At 44.1% G+C, this 17,634-nt stretch overlaps 1 protein-coding gene across 1 annotated transcript; it reads left to right on the plus strand.

Annotated features, from left to right (window-relative positions):
- Positions 1-362: 362 nt before the first annotated feature.
- On the plus strand, positions 363-13,484 carry irs2b (insulin receptor substrate 2b). Its single transcript, XM_086091698.1, has 2 exons — positions 363-3,777; positions 12,749-13,484. Exons 1-2 carry the CDS (start codon positions 606-608, stop codon positions 12,751-12,753), a joined length of 3,177 nt encoding a protein of 1,058 aa, XP_085947824.1. The 5' UTR covers positions 363-605; the 3' UTR covers positions 12,754-13,484.
- The last annotated feature ends 4,150 nt before the right edge of the window (positions 13,485-17,634 follow it).

The raw sequence follows: 17,634 nt of genomic DNA on the forward strand, positions 1-17,634 counted from the left end.
AGATAGATAGATAGATAGATAGATAGATAGATAGATAGATAGATAGATAGATAGATAGATAGATAGATAGATAGATAGATAGATAGATAGATAGATAGATAGGGTCTTATAAAACTAAAAGCGTGTGACTGATTTGAGGTGATTAAAGTGCTTTAATGAAATAAAATGGAGGCTGTGTGAAGCAGCCAAACGCTTGCTCTGCTATAAATAAATTACGGATCCTTGACTAGGCTCAAACAGGTCGGAAGGGGGCAGAGTGGCGGTAGTAGGAGGCTTTCCTCCCCTTTTGCATTCACGCTCAGTCCACCAATGAGCCCAATGAGCTGCGCGCGCACCGCCCACTGGCTGTGTGCGTAGTTTTTCTCTCACTCCTTCCCATTCCCCTCCTCCTCCTCCTTTGAGTGTGTGTAAATGGTCACATGTTGTTTCCCCTCCCCAGTCCGGACACCAGCACTAGCAGAAGCAGCAGCCGACATGTGTTATTTATCGCCCAGCCGTGGGGGAAGCAAGAGGGCGATTGAAGCGTAAAAAAAGAAGAGAAAACTAGCGTCGTGTGTCCTCCTCCTCTTCTTCCTCCTCCTTCTCGTAAGTGTTTGAAGAGTAGAATGGCGAGTCCGCCGAGCGACGCCGGACCCCCACTACCGGCCGCCGGCGTGAAGAAGTGCGGCTACCTGAAGAAGCACAAACACGGACACAAGCGATTCTTCGTGCTCAGAGAGCCGGGCGAGGGCTGCCCTGTCCGACTGGAGTACTACGAGAGTGAAAAGAAATGGAGGAACAAGTCTGTCGCCAAGCGGGTCATCCCGCTGGACTGCTGCCTGAACGTCAACAAGCGAGCGGACGCCAAACACAAATATCTCATTGCGCTCTACACCAAGGACGAGTGCTTTGCCGTGGCCGCCGACAGCGAGAGCGAGCAGGAGGGATGGTACCGCGTGCTGACGGATTTGATCGCGGAGGGGAGAGTGTTCGACGGGTCGGCGTCCAACTCCGCGTCCTCGCTGGTGGGCTTCGACGAGGCGAGCTACGGCGTGATCACGCCATTCAGCGCCGCCTACAAGGAGGTATGGCAGGTCAATATGAAGTCCAAAGGCTTGGGGCAGAGCAGGAATCTAACCGGCGTGTACAGACTCTGCTTATCCAGTCGGACTATCAGTTTTGTGAAACTCAACACGGAGGTGGCCTCAGTCATTTTGCAGCTGATGAACATCCGGAGGTGCGGCCACTCTGACAGCTTCTTCTTCATCGAGGTGGGTCGCTCTGCAGCCACCGGACCCGGCGAGCTTTGGATGCAAGCCGATGATTCTGTCGTGGCACAGAACATCCACGAAACCATCCTGGAAGCTATGAAAGCAATGAAGGAGCTGTCTGAATTCCGCCCCCGCAGCAAAAGCCAGTCATCGGGCACCAACCCCATCTCTGTGCCCACGAGGCGGCACCTGAACCACCTTCCCCCCAGCCAGACGGGTCTCCTCCGGAGGTCGCGCACTGACAGCATGGCTACAACCTCACCTGTGGGTAAATTTTCTTCCTGTCGGATACGCACTGCTAGCGAGGGCGACGGGACCATGACACGCCCTATGTCGGTAAATGGGAGCCCCCTCAGCCCGGGGGTCCACCGCACCCTCCTGAGCAGGTCTCACACCATCACAGCACGCCCATGTCGGACGTTCGAATCCTCCTCCCTGCAGCACAGTAAGTCCATGTCTATGCCTCTGTCGCATTCCCCACCGATGGCCGCCCCCAGTCTTGTCAGCCTGTCGTCATGTCCAGATAGCAGCGCTCCACGTCCCTCCAGCTGTAGTGCCTCCTTTTCGGGCTCCCCGAGTGACGCTGGTTTCATATCGTGCGAGGAGTACGGCACGAGCCCCGCGGACGCACGCGACCTCCGGCTGCCTCTCACGTACGGTAGCAACACCCCAGAGTCTCTCCGAGCAGATACTCCCCCCTCCCGGGATGGCAGCAGGCTCGATGGCTACATGGTGATGGAACAACAGAACCAGAACGGCTATCGGTGGTTTCCGGAGTTGGACAAGGCTTATCGAAAGCGTACATACTCTCTGACCACCCCCCGACAGCAGAGGTGTCTCCCTCAAGTGTCTTCAGCTTCCCTCGACGAGTACACGTTAATGAGGGCCACTTACACCAGTGGAAGCCAGTCTTCTCGCAGATGTCTCACAGCCTCTCCGAAAGGAACCTTTCCAGATGAGAACAAGGAAGTCCGGGTGGGGTCGAACTGTCCTCAGGGTGACAGTGGTTACATGCCTATGATGCCAGGCGTGGCACCTCATACATCAGCTAAGAATGACTCCTACATGCCTATGAGCCCCATGTGTGTATCTGCGCCGAAGCAGATCATCAACCCCCGATCGCACCCATCCCCTGCAGCCGGGCTGGCCCCGCACACAGACTCCCCAGGCAGTATTTCCCTCGAGGACAATGGCTACATGCGCATGTGGTGCGCAATCAAGATGTCACTGGAGAGCACTGACGGCAAGCTCACCAATGGAGAGTACCTGAACATGTCTCCTGGTGACCATCTGTTGTCCGTCACACCCCGAGATCAAGTCCTTAGTTCTTCCGGAGGAGAGCAACAACACAGACAGCCTTATTCTTACAACTCCCTGCCACATTCACTTAAGGGTCAAATGCAGCGCAACGGCTCCGCTGACACAGACCAATACGTGGTGATGTGTTTACAGAAGCAGCGGATTGAAGAGGAGTCCAACTACTGTCCTGTATCTTTGGGGGACTCTGCGACAACGGCCCCCCCTCCTCTCAGAGGGGCTCGTAGTGACAGGAGTAGGGCGTGTCGACCCACCCGCCTGGCTCTAGATTCCCTCCGAACCTTACCATGTATGAGTGAACACCCGCTCCCGTCTGAGCCACGCAGCCCAGGGGAGTATATTAACATCGACTTCAGCAGTGCTTCCAGTGACACGGAGGCCTCCGCTGAAGGCTCAAAGGGCGCAGACAAGGGATCTTTACCACTCTCGGACTATGTTAATGTGGTCCTTGACTTGCAGAAGATTGCGGTTTCTCCATCTGGAGGAAGTTTGAACCAGGAGGATGATGGCAAAGGCGTAGAGAGACAGGCAGAGGTGAGAGGAGTGGTTGATGAATACCCACTCCAGCATCATCTGGCGTGTCAGCCAGCTGCAGTGAAGGATGACTACACCGAGATGACGTTCGGTCCTCTCTGCGCCACCGATGACGCCCCCCTTCCTACCAGCCCCGCCGCCTGCGTCCATAGACTGAGTCTTGACAGCAGCCTTGTGGTGGACGGGGTACCAGCGGCGCCAGTGGATTCGTTCCTCCGCGGTGGACCCTCACTGAATGTGTCCCCTGCAGATCCGCATAGGGGGGCCAAAGTCATTCGCGCTGACCCTCAGGGACGCCGGCGACACAGCTCCGAGACCTTCTCGTCTACCACCACGGTCACACCCGTGTGCCCATCCTTCGCCCACGACACCAAGCGCCACAGCTCGGCCTCGGTGGAGAACGTATCCCATGGCGTGCACGACTCGGAGGGACCCGATGAGGACTATAGCAGCAGCACCCCGATGTGCAGGGAGACGTCTGCGGGCTATCAGAATGGACTCAACTACATTGCCTTAAACTTGATGGAGGGCACTCTGGGCGGGTGCCGGTTAGGGGGCTGCGACGGACTCCTGAGATTCAAGACTGCCTGTGGATGCAAGGGTGGCATGAATGGCTTCAACTCCAGCCCCTATGCCAGCCTTGGATTCAAGGAGACGACTGCCGCTGCAGTGAAAGGTGAGTGCCACTACATGTTGTACACACATTTCATTCAGGAGGCTTTCATTCATGAAGGGGAGTGGTATCATTGCTGGAGCAGGATCTGTCGTAGTGCTTCTGTGTACTCTGCAGATTGACTCGTGGTTGCTAAGCAGCACTGGGCTCATTTTCATTCCCAACTTGTGAAAAACTGTGAGAGCGCCGTGTTCCTGCCTGCAGCCGGCCTCATAGTCACTGGACTCGCCGTACTAACTGTAAACTCAAAGCTGGTAATCAGAGGGTATTTTTGTGCGCCTAATCAAAAAGAATGTTGCATGCTTTTCGGCAAAAGGAGGGCGAAACAACATTATCCAGCGTATCATATCAACTGTGGTCACGCACAGGCCTCACTTTGTGCAGTTTTATGTGTCCCAGCGGCCGAGGGAAGTTGTTCCAAACATCGCTGTGAGGTGCAGGCGGCGATGTTTAGATAGGATTAGTCACCCCCCTCGTCACACCCATGACACAACGAGAAATTTCACAGGAGCATGATGTGAAGGAGAGCCGTTTGCTCAGCCTTTCATCTACTTTCAGCTGCATGGATACCAGGTTGTGATGATATAACACAAAACTATATTGAGAATGCCCCTTAAAATTGTCATTCATGCTTAAGGTTGTTTCTATATTCCTATTGGCTGCCGTTTGAGCTCATGAGTAGTTTTAGACCACGTCAGTGTTTAGACGCGTGTCACTACACGGGCCGAATTAAAGGAGCAACACCAGCAAAGAAACTGTTTTACACCTCACTGTAAAGCAGGTTTATTGGTCCCTTATTTGGTTCTATTGTGTTTATACGGCTGAATACTACACTGTTGATGGGTAGTCTTTCCGGGAAAGAACAGTTGCCATCAAAATATCACCTTTCACCTCATTCTCTGTGCTGTTGCATCACAGGCTTTTCATGCTACTCTCAAAGGCTTATTTACACGGATAGGTGGCCAAACAGCAGCATGTCAAAAGTCGCTGTTATCCGAAAAGATGATCTTGGGCAGGATGGTTGTGAAGTCTTGTTAATTGCTGTTGTTTGTGCTTTCACAACGTAGGTTGTCTCGTATAGTAGCGCTGATTGATTTATCGTTTGGGGATCGGAATCATGATCTCAGACCAATGCGATTTTTGCGATTGACAAAGTTGCTACTCGTGGACAGGTCACACTAACCAATCAGCTCCGAGCTGGTTAAAAAAAAAAGTGTCGCGTCCACGTCACTTTCCCAGCTGCTTGTGAACACTAGCCGCTAAGCTAACTTGCGCCGCACGATGTCTATGGGCTACGAGCTAAACTGCGTGGATCAACTTCTCTGAGTAGCTAATCCTCACCTCTGTGGCGGCAAATAAGATACACTTCTAAGTTTTAACAAGCATAGCTCTCACTAAAGGTGGACGAGGAGTAGCCTAAACTAGCTACACACTAAGAAACAAGACAACATGAGAAGATGGTGAGGCTAATGCTAGTCGCTAAACTAACATAAAATGCAGTCGCAAAAGAGCTGAATAAGTGCTTAGGTGTCTGGCTTGAACCATGTTAGGGCGTCGATCAACCCGCTATGAACATAAAATTTAAATATCACAATAAATTATTATCTAGTGAATAGTGATAAAATAAGACAACAGCTACATAGTTAGCATGAGCTTGAAAACAGGAAAATAATTGGTTACAGTTGTCATCTGCCATCTTGATGAGCTTATAAATATTTGATTAAATATTTACATAATAAAGAACATGCACATTCGTGCAAAATTGAAAACCATTTTTGGTAATAAAAAAATATATATATATACTGTACATAATTGCATGTATGCCGGCAAGCAATAGGTCTTGCTTTATTGAATCATTTTAAAAACGTTGAAAAAGGACCGCCTCCCTCACACAACCTCTAATGAACCTCTCGGGTTTGTGCATTATTAAAGAACAGTAATAGCTTTTAAGGTTTTGATGGTTTGATGTAATTTTCTATCATTTTTATAAATAGTTACATAGTGAATATTGCGCTGAAGTTTGAAAAAAATTGTGAATTACGTTGAAATTGAAATCAGAAAAATCACAACTCATTATTTTCCTAAAAAGGTTCAACCCTGTTTGCGAGTCCGTCTTTTATAGTGTCTGTGCCAGCTCTGACGCTTCCCTGTGCAAGTCATTGGGTTCCCCAGGAAAACAAGTGAGTCAGTTGTTTATCAATTGTCAGGTACCGGGTTTCAGGCCTGGAATGCGGGGCAGTGTGCAAAGGTTGCTGGGAGAGGTGAATGCTCACTTGTTTTTCTAACCTGGCAGGATGGAAGGACTGAAGGGGGATGGGGATTATTTTTTTTTTTACTGCAATCAACTTCACAAACATGCTATGGCTCTTGCATGAACATTTGTGATTTGACCTTCAATATATGCAGACGGCCTTTGAACAAAGAGTCAATGCCATGTCGACATGAACATTACTTTTTTTTAAATTGTTTTTTTTTTTTTAATCCATGTGAGCTACATTTTTGGTCGCTTAAAAAGTTTTCATTTTAACATCGCTGTTTAAACCTTACATAGAACATTTTGAACTTGACTTTTTGAAATTGACTTGAACAATTCCTTGATTAACCAAGTGGAAAACTAACAGTAGTTGTTGCAAAAAAATAAAAAATATAATTTTAGTTGGGACCAACTAATTGAGATTCGCCACCTACTGGTCTGGCATGCATCTAACAGGCGTTTTTGATCATATCATCTGTACCTAAAACTTTTCAAAATCGCAACAAAAACAAGTTTTACTCTGTCATTGTCATGTAAATATACCATTCAAGACCAGCCATTGCTACTTCCACTACTCCCATTTCTTCTACTACTCTTCCAAATGAATAAACACATGCTTCTTAGCCATCAAGGGAGAGATGAGGCGTCGCCTTCCGCAAGCTTTGCCACATTTTCTTGTTATCGCCGACTGAGCCCATAGTTTACATTCCCTTCAGTTCTGCAGTTTGAAACATTGGAACTTAAATCCCGTGTCCTCATTTGGCATTTGCAGTCACCCTGTGGGGGGGGTGGGGGGCGGGGGAAGGATTGTGGGCTTGAAGCGGGGAGGGGGGTGAAAGAGGCAGTTGCTGTTCTAAAATTCAACACACATGTGAATGAATATGAGGAGGGGGGTGCATTCTATATCTCTATATATGGACTTTCTCGTTTCTGCGTGCAGTGGGTCACTTTTAAAGGGCTGGGGACTTGATTGGTTAGTTGTTTCGGTGCAGCGGCTCCACTGTTTAGCCTTTAAGGGCACGCCTCATGACCCTGCTGCAATGTCAGTTTAGTGACCTTTGAACTATAGCGAAATGCAGCAAGCCACATCGTGGAAGCGTGTGGATTACTTTTACCATATTTCTTCGCAGGCCACCTTTCATCTATTTAGCCCCCGCCCCCCACCCCCACCCTCTGTTGTAACAGCCGTCTTGCATGGTTGCATTTAGGGGAGAATCTGACTCACTCCCTCCATGCCTTGCCGAATTTAGCAGCCCGACGCACACACCGTTCCACTTTGTGCGTCTTCCTGTCTGCATATGCACAGCCGCCAGCAGATGGTCCAGAGAGGGTGTGTGTTTGTTGCGGAGGGTCTGGGGGTGGGGGGGTGATTTCCGTCAGGAGTATTTGCACCTGCCCCGCCAAGCGGCACTCACTGGTTATCTGGCTCTTTTAGGAGGAGAGTGACAATACGCTAATGACCGGCCACCATCTGCCACAACAACAGGGAGAAGGTGGTAGTGGAGGAGGTTGGTGTGTGTGGGGGGTGGGGGGGGGCACAAGGGTGTGTTCAAGAAGCCTTACATCAAACCCCTCCCCCCCGACTCTCCGCCTCCTCTCTCCAGGCATCGCTTTCTGTTTTGCAGAAATCATGTGACGCAACCTACACCTACCCCCACCACAACCACCCCGAAAAGCCCCCTCCTCGGTTGACACACACATGCTTTATTTGGCATGGGCGCATATTTTTTCTGTTGTTTTCCATACCTCCGTGGGCCTGTGCTGCTTTGGCTTCTTGCACCAGCGGCCGCAGAGGATCGCCTAATGACCCGTTTAGCAACTAAAGCTAATCATAGTTGATTAAAGGTTGTTGTTGTTATCACAAGCCTCCAAAAACAAGAACAGACAGCTCTGACATATTTTTTTTATTTCATAAGATCCCTTGATGAAAACCGCCCCCCCCCCCCCCTCCCCCCGTGTGCATTTTCATGACAAAGTTACAAAAGTGCAAAGTGCACTTTTGGGAAGTCAGCCAAACGTGACTCTTTGATGACACACAACAGAGGAAAGGAACACTTTGTTTCTTGCCCTCACCTGTCCTGTACACCCCTCCCCTACAGCCCTGCGCAGTCACAGTGAGTGTGATACATAACTCTTGAGAGTACACTAGGGCGGGATGTTCCAGTCGCAGATGAAAACAAAGTCAACCTATCCCCAATTTAGCTTGAAGGTAAGAAGGCTTACGTTCACTTCGGGATTAAACATTGTTGAGCGGCTTGTTTTGTCTCGAGCTGGTGTGTGATGTGAGCATGTCTCAGCCACTCAGCCGCTTACAATCACCATTTTATGGTGAATGTAGACCCAGGATAAACTTTTTTTTCTCCTTCTTGTTAGTCATCAATATATGAGTCCATTCTCTTGATGGAATAAGGGGAAAGTAACGGATCAGCTATTTATTTTTCAATATTATATTGAACATTTGAATGTTCTTCTTTAAACTAAAGTCGGACAATCCATTTTGCCTCAACAAGCAATAATTAACTGAAAATCAAATAGGGCCACAGCTATTTATCGTATAACTCGAATAATTCGATTACAAGTCTAAAGAGAGCCTAAGCAAACTTCTGCCTCGGACCTTTTCAGGGATATTTTTTTTTACACAGACGAATGTTACTGCAGTTGCACATACTACAGCGTGTAGAAATAAGTTGGCGCAATGAGGTCGAGTAAGAGTTCAGAAGACGGATAATGTCCAAAGTTTGGGATCAAGATTAAGTGTCATGAACACCACAACAGCAGGTCTCTAACACAAATAATGTATTGATGTTAGCTTATTTAACGTAGCCTAACATCAGCAGTAGTAAGAACATATTGTATTGCCCCCATAAATGGTCAAGAAAAGTTTAATCGCTTCATTGAACAAACAGTAAAAAAAACAACAACACTTCAGTCAATCCATAGATGAGCTGCTGATGGCCGCAACTCGCACCACGTAGTTCAACACACAGACTAGCTAAGGGGCTAGCCACAACTCTACACTCTCGTTTAGTCACACCCACATCACTCGCCAGGCCAGGCCCCGCCTTTTGAAGCCATACATGGTAAACGTCACGGATACTATAGTAGAACGTGAGGATAGCGACCCCAGGTGGACGATTATATAACCTGCACCTTGCATGCATGTTATTGTGTTCCATAATGCAAAATAATTTTTTATTCAATTACTTTACCAATCGATGGGTAATTGGTAGAAAACTCTAAAAATATTCGATAGCTGCTGCTGTGTATTTTCTTGGAGTGCACTACTCGGTTGTGACCAGTAGAGGCGCTACTATTTCACTCATGTTTTTGGAGTCCACTTAAACATGTAAGATATGTGTGTTAGGCAAATTAGGCAATATAACGACATAACCCCCTCACTCAATATAATCATAGAAGTTTCCATTATTTGAAAAATATCTTCAACTTTGGTCCCAAGTGTTTGCGAGTCGTTGCAAGGGGATCCTGTGATTGGAGGCCATGTTGACGCCAATAGCAAAAATTTAGGTGAGCGAGCAGGGCTTGTTTTTGTGTTGTGCGTCGGACAGGCCCGAGGCGTGGGAGGTCACAGGTCACGAGGCAGTCGCTGTTTGTGTAGTGGAGCTCTGCGATAGATCAGGGAGGAGCTAGCCGGCGGGAGGCTGGAATGTAAACACAACTTATCCCAGCCTGTTCATCTCTCAGGGAAAATACCTGACATCACTTTTGCTCTTTTTCCACTCTCGCGGTTGTTTACATGACATTTTGGAGATGGAAAATGCTAATTTAAAACACGTCACAAAAATTATTTTTAAAGGGGAAGTCAAACGCAAAACATTTTTTACGGTCTATGCGCCCTTAGTAGTCTAAACACGGCATTTTGATTAATCGTGCGTCTGTGGAATATGAGTCAAGCAGCAAAGTCCACCCATTTTTATCCATCTCAGGGGGCGGCCATTTTGCCACTTGCTGTTAACTGGTCGTTACTTAAGCCCTGAGCAACTGTGATGTCATTGTGAGTGACATTTAGCATATTTTTTTAATTTTAATTTTAAGGTTTTTTTTTTTACCAATAATACTAAATTCACACACATTGTTTGTCAGAAAAAATCCAGGCTGGTGTCACAAAAATGCACTGTATTTCAAACCTAAACTACAAAAAAAACTTTGAATAAAACCCATGAAGAAGGAGGAAGGAAGGAAAGATCTTGCCACCTGGTGGCCTGGCATGCATATTACATGTGCTTTTTTTGTGTGTGTGTGTGTGTGTGTGTGAATACGGATTGATTAGGTAATGTTATTAAAAATATATATATATATTTATCAAAAAAGCAGCAGCGGACATGTTTGCTTCGACGTAAACTTTCCAAACGTGCAAAATACGAAGAGATTTTTATTCATAGCTTCACGTTTATAGTGGTTTGCCATCTTATTATGTATTGTAGTGGCTATTTATACGTTAGGAGAGGAGGAGGCCACAGTAGACGTGTTTTCGTCGGAAGAGACCCTGCCACTAATAACGTGCCCCAGTGTCCTAGCCCTGAATGGAGCTGGGCTAAGTTTAGCCTGCGGAGCTAAATAAATAATGAACAGTCAGTGAGGGTGGGCGGTCGTATTGGTTGTGGGAGGGACTGAAGTGAGGTAAAATAGTGAGGGGGGGGGGGTGTTTATGTGCTCGGCTCCCTCCAGGGAAAAAAACAAAAAAAACAGGACAGGGGTTTAGTAGCCATTGGGTTCATTCCTTGATAGACCTCTATCCTGCTTTTTTTCCCCAGTAAGACCCCCTTTCCACACACCCCTGTTGTCTAGTGTGTGCGCGCCGAGACATGACCTTTATTTATCTGTCTCCTCTGCAGCACCTTATTAATCTCCGCTCCCAGTGATTCATTTTCCCGGCACATCTCAGTCATTCTCACCCAAGTGTTTGCCTCGACAGGCTACTGTCTGGACCAGCACACACACATACACACACACACAGATTGTTATAGGCCGGTCCCATGACCTCACTGCATTCCCGGTCCTCTCAGTCAGGTTGATTCTGTTACTGTGGTTTTTCCACCTCTCCCCAAACTCTTTCTTCTTTGCCCTCTAATGAACCCAAACAATCAGGAGGCAACATTAGGGGAGCCAAATTGAATCTATTTTCCTCAGAATGAGTCATCCATTGAAGAAAAAAAGATGACAGGATTTTCAGATTTGTTTTTGTCATTTATGAGTCAAAAACAGGAGAACAAAGTGTGTGTGTTTATAGTAGGAGTTTTGTGGGGAGGGAGGGGGGGCAGCTTGGTCTGAATGAAAGGTTTGTTTTAGAGAATGAACGATCACATCCAGCTTTGTGAAAACAGCTCTTGTTCGCCTCCGGGGTGGGGGGGAGGGGGGTTGAGGAGACTGCGAGCGGGGGACAAAAATGCGGCCGGCCGAGCCGTGCGTGTGTGTGTGTTGTCGGCCGACACTTCCGCCGCTGTTTGATAGCTGCATGCAAATGAACGCTCACAAACAAGTGCGTGGGGGTCAGAGTTCAGCAGTGTTTTCCACTGGGACAGAAAGCGACACTGTGGCGACTGCATGAATGAGAATAACTAAGAAGAATACGTCACTGTGGCGTGTGTGTGACATTTTTGATTTGGAGTGTGTATTCAGTCAAGATACCTGTGTTATGCTTGTCGCACTGTTTTAAAGCCACTGACCAGTTAAGTGTCCGCTGACTGAGGAAACACACTTTGAAGAGCACTTATTCCTTACTTGGTAACAAAGTGGGGGAATCCGTTTGACCTCCGACCCAATAGAGTCCACACGCACAGCATCATACATACGTTTACATTTAAAGCAAGACTATGTAGTGGTTTTAGTGTGAAATATCCTCATAGATGGAATCTGAGTTGATGGTATACTGGTTTGGAATAAGGACAACCTGAACAGCAGATGATGGACCGGCCAGGGCACACTTGATTGATTTTAGTACTAACGTTACTCTTCACAGAGATTGATTGATGATTAGGACTAAATCAGGATGTTTTTGTTGGCTTCTGTAGGCTCGCTTTAGAAATTTTATTTCATTTGATGATATGTATTTTTGTTATTTAATTGATATTTTAGCAGATCATCCATAAATTGAGAAAAAGCTGTGAGTTCCTATTTAGAATAATTTTACAGCGCCTGAAAGGTGATTATTGTATTATTTATTATTGTAAGAATACAACAGTTAATTGTCAAGAAAATGCAACTTTTATCTTGGACAAAATTCAGACGTCATCCTTGTAAAACTACAACTTTTTTTAAGTGCATCTTTATTGTAGTACATTTCAAAACTTTTTTTAACTGCACGTTTTATTTTTTTGGTACTTTGGTAAACAAGTGCAACAGCCAACTTGTTTGCCAACCAATGGAAGCAAGCACCCCTCATTTGAAAATAGAGCCCTAGACTTTTTTCTAATAAAAAAAAGTCTATTCTTGTAAAATTAATTTTACTTTCAAAAAACTGTCAATAAATATGATTTTATGTTTAGAAAAAATAAAAAAAACACATAATTTTAGTCTTGTCAGGTTCTACAAAAATACAGCTTTATTCTCATGAGATTTTGACTTTTTTGCCTAAAAAATGTATACAATTCCATTCACTTTACTTTTGTAACATTCCAACTTTTTATTCTTGGGGAAAAAAAAAATCTGACTTGATTGTCATCATTCCTCATTAACGTCTTTTTTTTTTCTTCTCTCTTTCAGAATGAAGGCCACTGGCTCAGTCACCGTCACAGTCTCCCCCTTTCCTCCTCTCCTGGCCGTCAGGTCGGTCCGCCACCTCCGTGCGATGACGTTGCTTCGGCAACAGCTGGACCGCGGGCTGCCGCCCACATACCCTTTGACCCCTGCTGCCATCTCCACGAGGTCACAGAGGCGGCAGTTGCTAAGGCAACACGGACACTTGACCTTTCACCCCAAATCTTCCCTTAGCACCAAAACGATGAGGCGCCATCCATTGATGCTGCTGGACTAGATGACTTAAAAATTAAAAAAAAAAAGCAACAAAAAAAACCTCTCGTACTATTAACTCTTGGTAACTATTTTATTTATCTGCAAAATGACTACAAGTTATTATATCATGTCAGATATATATTATTTTGGTTACCATTTAATAATAGTTTGGACTGGTTGCCTGAACTGAGAAGACACCAAACATCAGATCACATGCACACACATGCAAAAAAGAAAGAAAGAATGCATACAAAATATTTATTTATTTAACACGTATGTATGCATTTGGTGAAACCTTTTCCAAATGTGTGAATTTCTTTAAATAATAAAAGGTGGCATTTAGGTACATATTTAAAAAAAAGTTTGCTTAAAAAAACCTACCTCAGCAAAACAAACAAACAGGTTGGTTAAAACCCCCCATAGTTGATATGAATATATATAAAATATTTATTTTTTAAAACTTTTTTTTTTTTTTTTAAGAAAGGAATCACCAATCCAAAGCCTTACTCACGCCCCTGACGGGCTGTTTAGTCTGGACCTAGCAACCCTTCACAACTGAACCGATCCGCAAAGAATGAGCCACTCTGAGATTTCCACGGTACATTTACGACAAGACGATGCATAAAATATTTCATTTGCCTGGCGAGGGGGCGAGAGGGAGGGAGGGATTTTCTATTCTCGCTTTTTTGTGATCATGTCACGCTCAAACACTGCAGAACGACCCAGGTACACCCGTGGCCTGTCTGAGCCAAAGCCTCAGCACCTCCAAACACTTTGGACCTGTTCTCCTGTAGTCCCCTGCACACCCGCCCGCGCCTCCTGCAGGAAGTCATGACAAAAAAGGAATGTTTGAAGTTCTTTGTCTTAACTAGGGATGGGCATAGTGATTGAATTTGCGGGAATGTTGATTGATTAAACGCGTCTGATGCAATTCAGTCAAAATCGAATGTGCTACTTGTCTGCAACCAGTAGAGGCGCTGTTGATTCAATCTGCACTAGTTTGCGGTCTAAAGAAGAAGATGTCAGCTAAGGCCGGCATCCAACTTCCCCCGTGTTCTGTTCATTAACACTGCAGTGGAAACGAGTTCTGAGAGAAGAGACAGAAGTTATCCCAGCTTAGTTGAAATAATGCAAACATTTAAAAACTAAGGCGACAAGAAGAAATTGTAATATGAAAGTACAACAATTTATAGATTTTTCCGTAAATATGTATTTTTTTGTCATATGAGTATTTTTTTTGCTCGGTATTATGACTATTTCTGTTAATATTACAGTTTTATTGATAGACTAATTAAACATTTTCTCTTTAAAAATAATTCTCATCAAATGTGACTTTCTTCTTTTTTTGTCATATGGCTATTATAACTATTCAGAAAATTTCATCTATTTTTTTGCTGAATATTAGGACATTTTTATGCTAATATTACAATTTTATTCATAGAATAATTAAACTTTTTCTCTTAAAAAATCTCACCATGTGACCTCGTAAATGTTTTACTTCATTTTTGAAAGTATCATCTTATAATATTATTCTTTGAAAAAAATTACACTCTTTTTAAATAACATTTTTTTCCACTCAATATGACAATTTAAGTCAAAATTTTATTTTTAAAATGTAACTGAGTTAAATTGACTTTTTTCTCTCAATATTTATGTATTGATAGAATTTTTTTTTTGCTCCATTCTAAAGCTTAAAATCTGCTTTTTTTTTCTTGGCAAATTACGTCTTTCTAATAACGTTTACGTAATGTGCCGTAATGGATTGTTTATTTTCTCCACATTCGATCAATCAAATGCCCATCCCTGGTCTTAACTGGACAGTGCACACACACACAGACACACACACAGACACACACAAATGCACTCACCTGTTGCCTCATTGCGGCGCCGAGCCACTTGGTCAGTTTTGTCGCCAGGCCTCGCGCCGCCATTTTGGGACGCTGGCGGAGCGGACGCATGGTCTTGCACTTACAAACTTGTTCTAGATTGTAACACAAGACACGATGAATGTAGTACACGCTGCGTTCCAAGGTTGGGAACGCACGAACCCCATTGAACAACCACAACAGTGAAAAGCCAACGAGTCAAAAGCGACAACTACCAACACAACACACACCAGGACGAGCGTCATTGCTGTTGATCTGGATCCACTGGTACTTAAAGACTGTAAATAGTGACCACGTCATGACAACAAACAACTTTCAGTGAAATAACTGATACTGTTTTTATTGTACATAGTTTGTGTTGGCGTGATACAACAAAAGCACTAATTAAGTTATATGCGAACCAGTTCTGGTTTGGCTTTGATTTTTTTTCCATTTTTTTTTCAAATAATTTAATAACTGATGGGATAGTATTGTGAAAGACGATGCCACAATTTTTCTAATGCTGTAACCGCAAATTTTATGAGAAATTCTTACTTGACCTAATTCATTCTTAGGTACAAATGGCATATATGCAATATTTACACAATTGAAAACTAGTTTACTTACTAAGGTGTACCAAATGTACAAATATTGTCTATATTTGTTTATTAAACCTTAAAATTCAGATTTTTTTCTGTTTTTGTTTGTTTGTTGCGGTTTGTACATGTTTTTTCTGCATATTTGAAATTTGCTAATTGAGCCCATTTGGTGTTTGAGCAGTGTTTTGCATTTGGGTCATGTATCTTTATGAAAGCATTGAAAAGTTACTGTTGGGGCCTCCCCAGCTTATTTTTGCTGTGTTTACCCCCCCCCCCCCCCCGCCCCCCTCTCACTGTAAATACTTCACATCTTGCATATTATTGTGATGCGACTAAGAGATGATAATTTAAACTTACGTCTTTGCTTTAGATTGTATTGATTCTTTTTAGACACATGGAATAAATATTGATATTTAAGAAAATATGCCTGCATCTGTTTCTTGTTTAATTAATGAATTAATCTTTTTTTTTTTGTATGACTTCATTCTTGTGCTTGTACTATTATGTCTTCATTCTTGGCTCGCGATTGAAACTTAATACGCATCTATTGTTTATTTTTTTCTTTCCAGTGTGACGTGTTTCTTTGTTTGCACTCCTTAATTTGGAGTGGAGAAAGTGTGCATGCAGCATTTTGGGCGTGGGCCCTCGTTTAGAACGCCTCCTGTTATTGTTTAGCCTCTCAGGCCCCACCCCCTTCTCAGCAATAGTCATTAAGCAGCGTGTTACAACAGCCTCTGGAGGTGGGTAGGATTAAATCACCAGCGAGATCAACGCTTTTGCACACTATACCGTATGCTAGCGGATTATTCATTGCGACAACCGCTCTAATTAAAATGGTAATTACGGCTGGCACTAGCTTAGCTAGACTCGCTGTAATTGTATCAGGTGTGTGATGCAGGGAGATACTAGTGCGATTTGTCATTCTTTTGAGGGGGTGAACCAGGACACATTGAAAGGGAACAAGCAGTACCCAATTCTTCCACTAGGCATTTGTTGTCAGTCATTTTCAAATATGATATTGTTTATATATCACACTTTACATTCTATTTATTGAGTAAAGAGTAAGCAAGACTAGTGTTCAGGGTGCACAGAAAATAATAAGAAGAATGAAGCCATATTGTTATGAAGTCCAATTATTTTTCAAGAAAAAAGTGGTAACCGTTTGGGAATAATATTTTACGGTTTTGCAAAAAAAACAAAAGAATATTAATCTTACAAAAAAGTGTGATATATATTTTTAAATAAAATTAAATGTATTTTTACAAGAAACCATATCTTACTTTTTTTATCTAGTCGAATGTTAGTCAAATTCAGACTAATGGCAACGGGTGCTCTGAGGTAGGGTGGCTCTCAAAACACGGACTTTCTTGCGTCTTCTGTACTTTCGGCTTTTATTATTTGCTATGTGCATTTATCAATTGTGAACTCGAGGTGAAGAATCTCGGGTTATTTTTAAACCAAGTTAGCTAGTTTCCCGACCGCGCTAGCTACGCTAGCTGTGCTAGCATATTACAACAAAAACAACAACAACATTGTGGATTCATCGCTTATTTTCGTACACTTTAACAACAATTTTAACTTTTGGGCTGCTGGGAAAGGAAAATAAGAGACCTTAAGGAAGGTATTTGGAAAGATCTCAAAATCAAACATCCTGACCACCAGATCTATTTTCAGCCAGAGCTAGCCACGGCTAGCAGCTCACATGTATCACGATCGCATTATGGTAAAAGCATCTTTACCATCTTACAATGACACGTACCTTAATTAAAATGGTCAGAACACACTTTGATAGACTTTGTCGGTTGGAAATCCTTTTGATGTATTTTGCAATTCCGTACACTTCTTTGTCGTTCCCATTCGACATTCCATGTGGGGCAAATGACCCGGCATGTGAATACTATCTTGAAGTTTCATTTCACATCTTTCTTCGCACCCGTGAACGATACACGTGTGCACCATTGTGAAGCGGTTTGGGAAAATCCAGAATGAATGAACAAATAAATGAATCAAAGTAACTTGTAGTAAACAACATGAGCGCTCCTCAGCATTTGGTTGCTGGATGTTAGCCCCACCAAATGCCTGCTGGGGTGATCGATGGGGGTCGGTGACGTCATATGAATACTATGTATATATGTGTGACAGAGGTACTGCTTTGCAGTGACATGTATCGTGT

This window comes from Leptonotus elevatus, chromosome 12, assembly GCF_054856555.1.
Source record: "Leptonotus elevatus isolate MCC_2025b chromosome 12, RoL_Lele_1.0, whole genome shotgun sequence".
NCBI classification, from domain to species: Eukaryota; Metazoa; Chordata; class Actinopteri; order Syngnathiformes; family Syngnathidae; genus Leptonotus; species Leptonotus elevatus.

Bases quoted from the DNA above. Each gene is read 5' to 3' on its own strand.
- irs2b (XM_086091698.1), top strand. From the start codon at position 606: ATGGCGAGTCCGCCGAGCGACGCCGGACCCCCACTACCGGCCGCCGGC.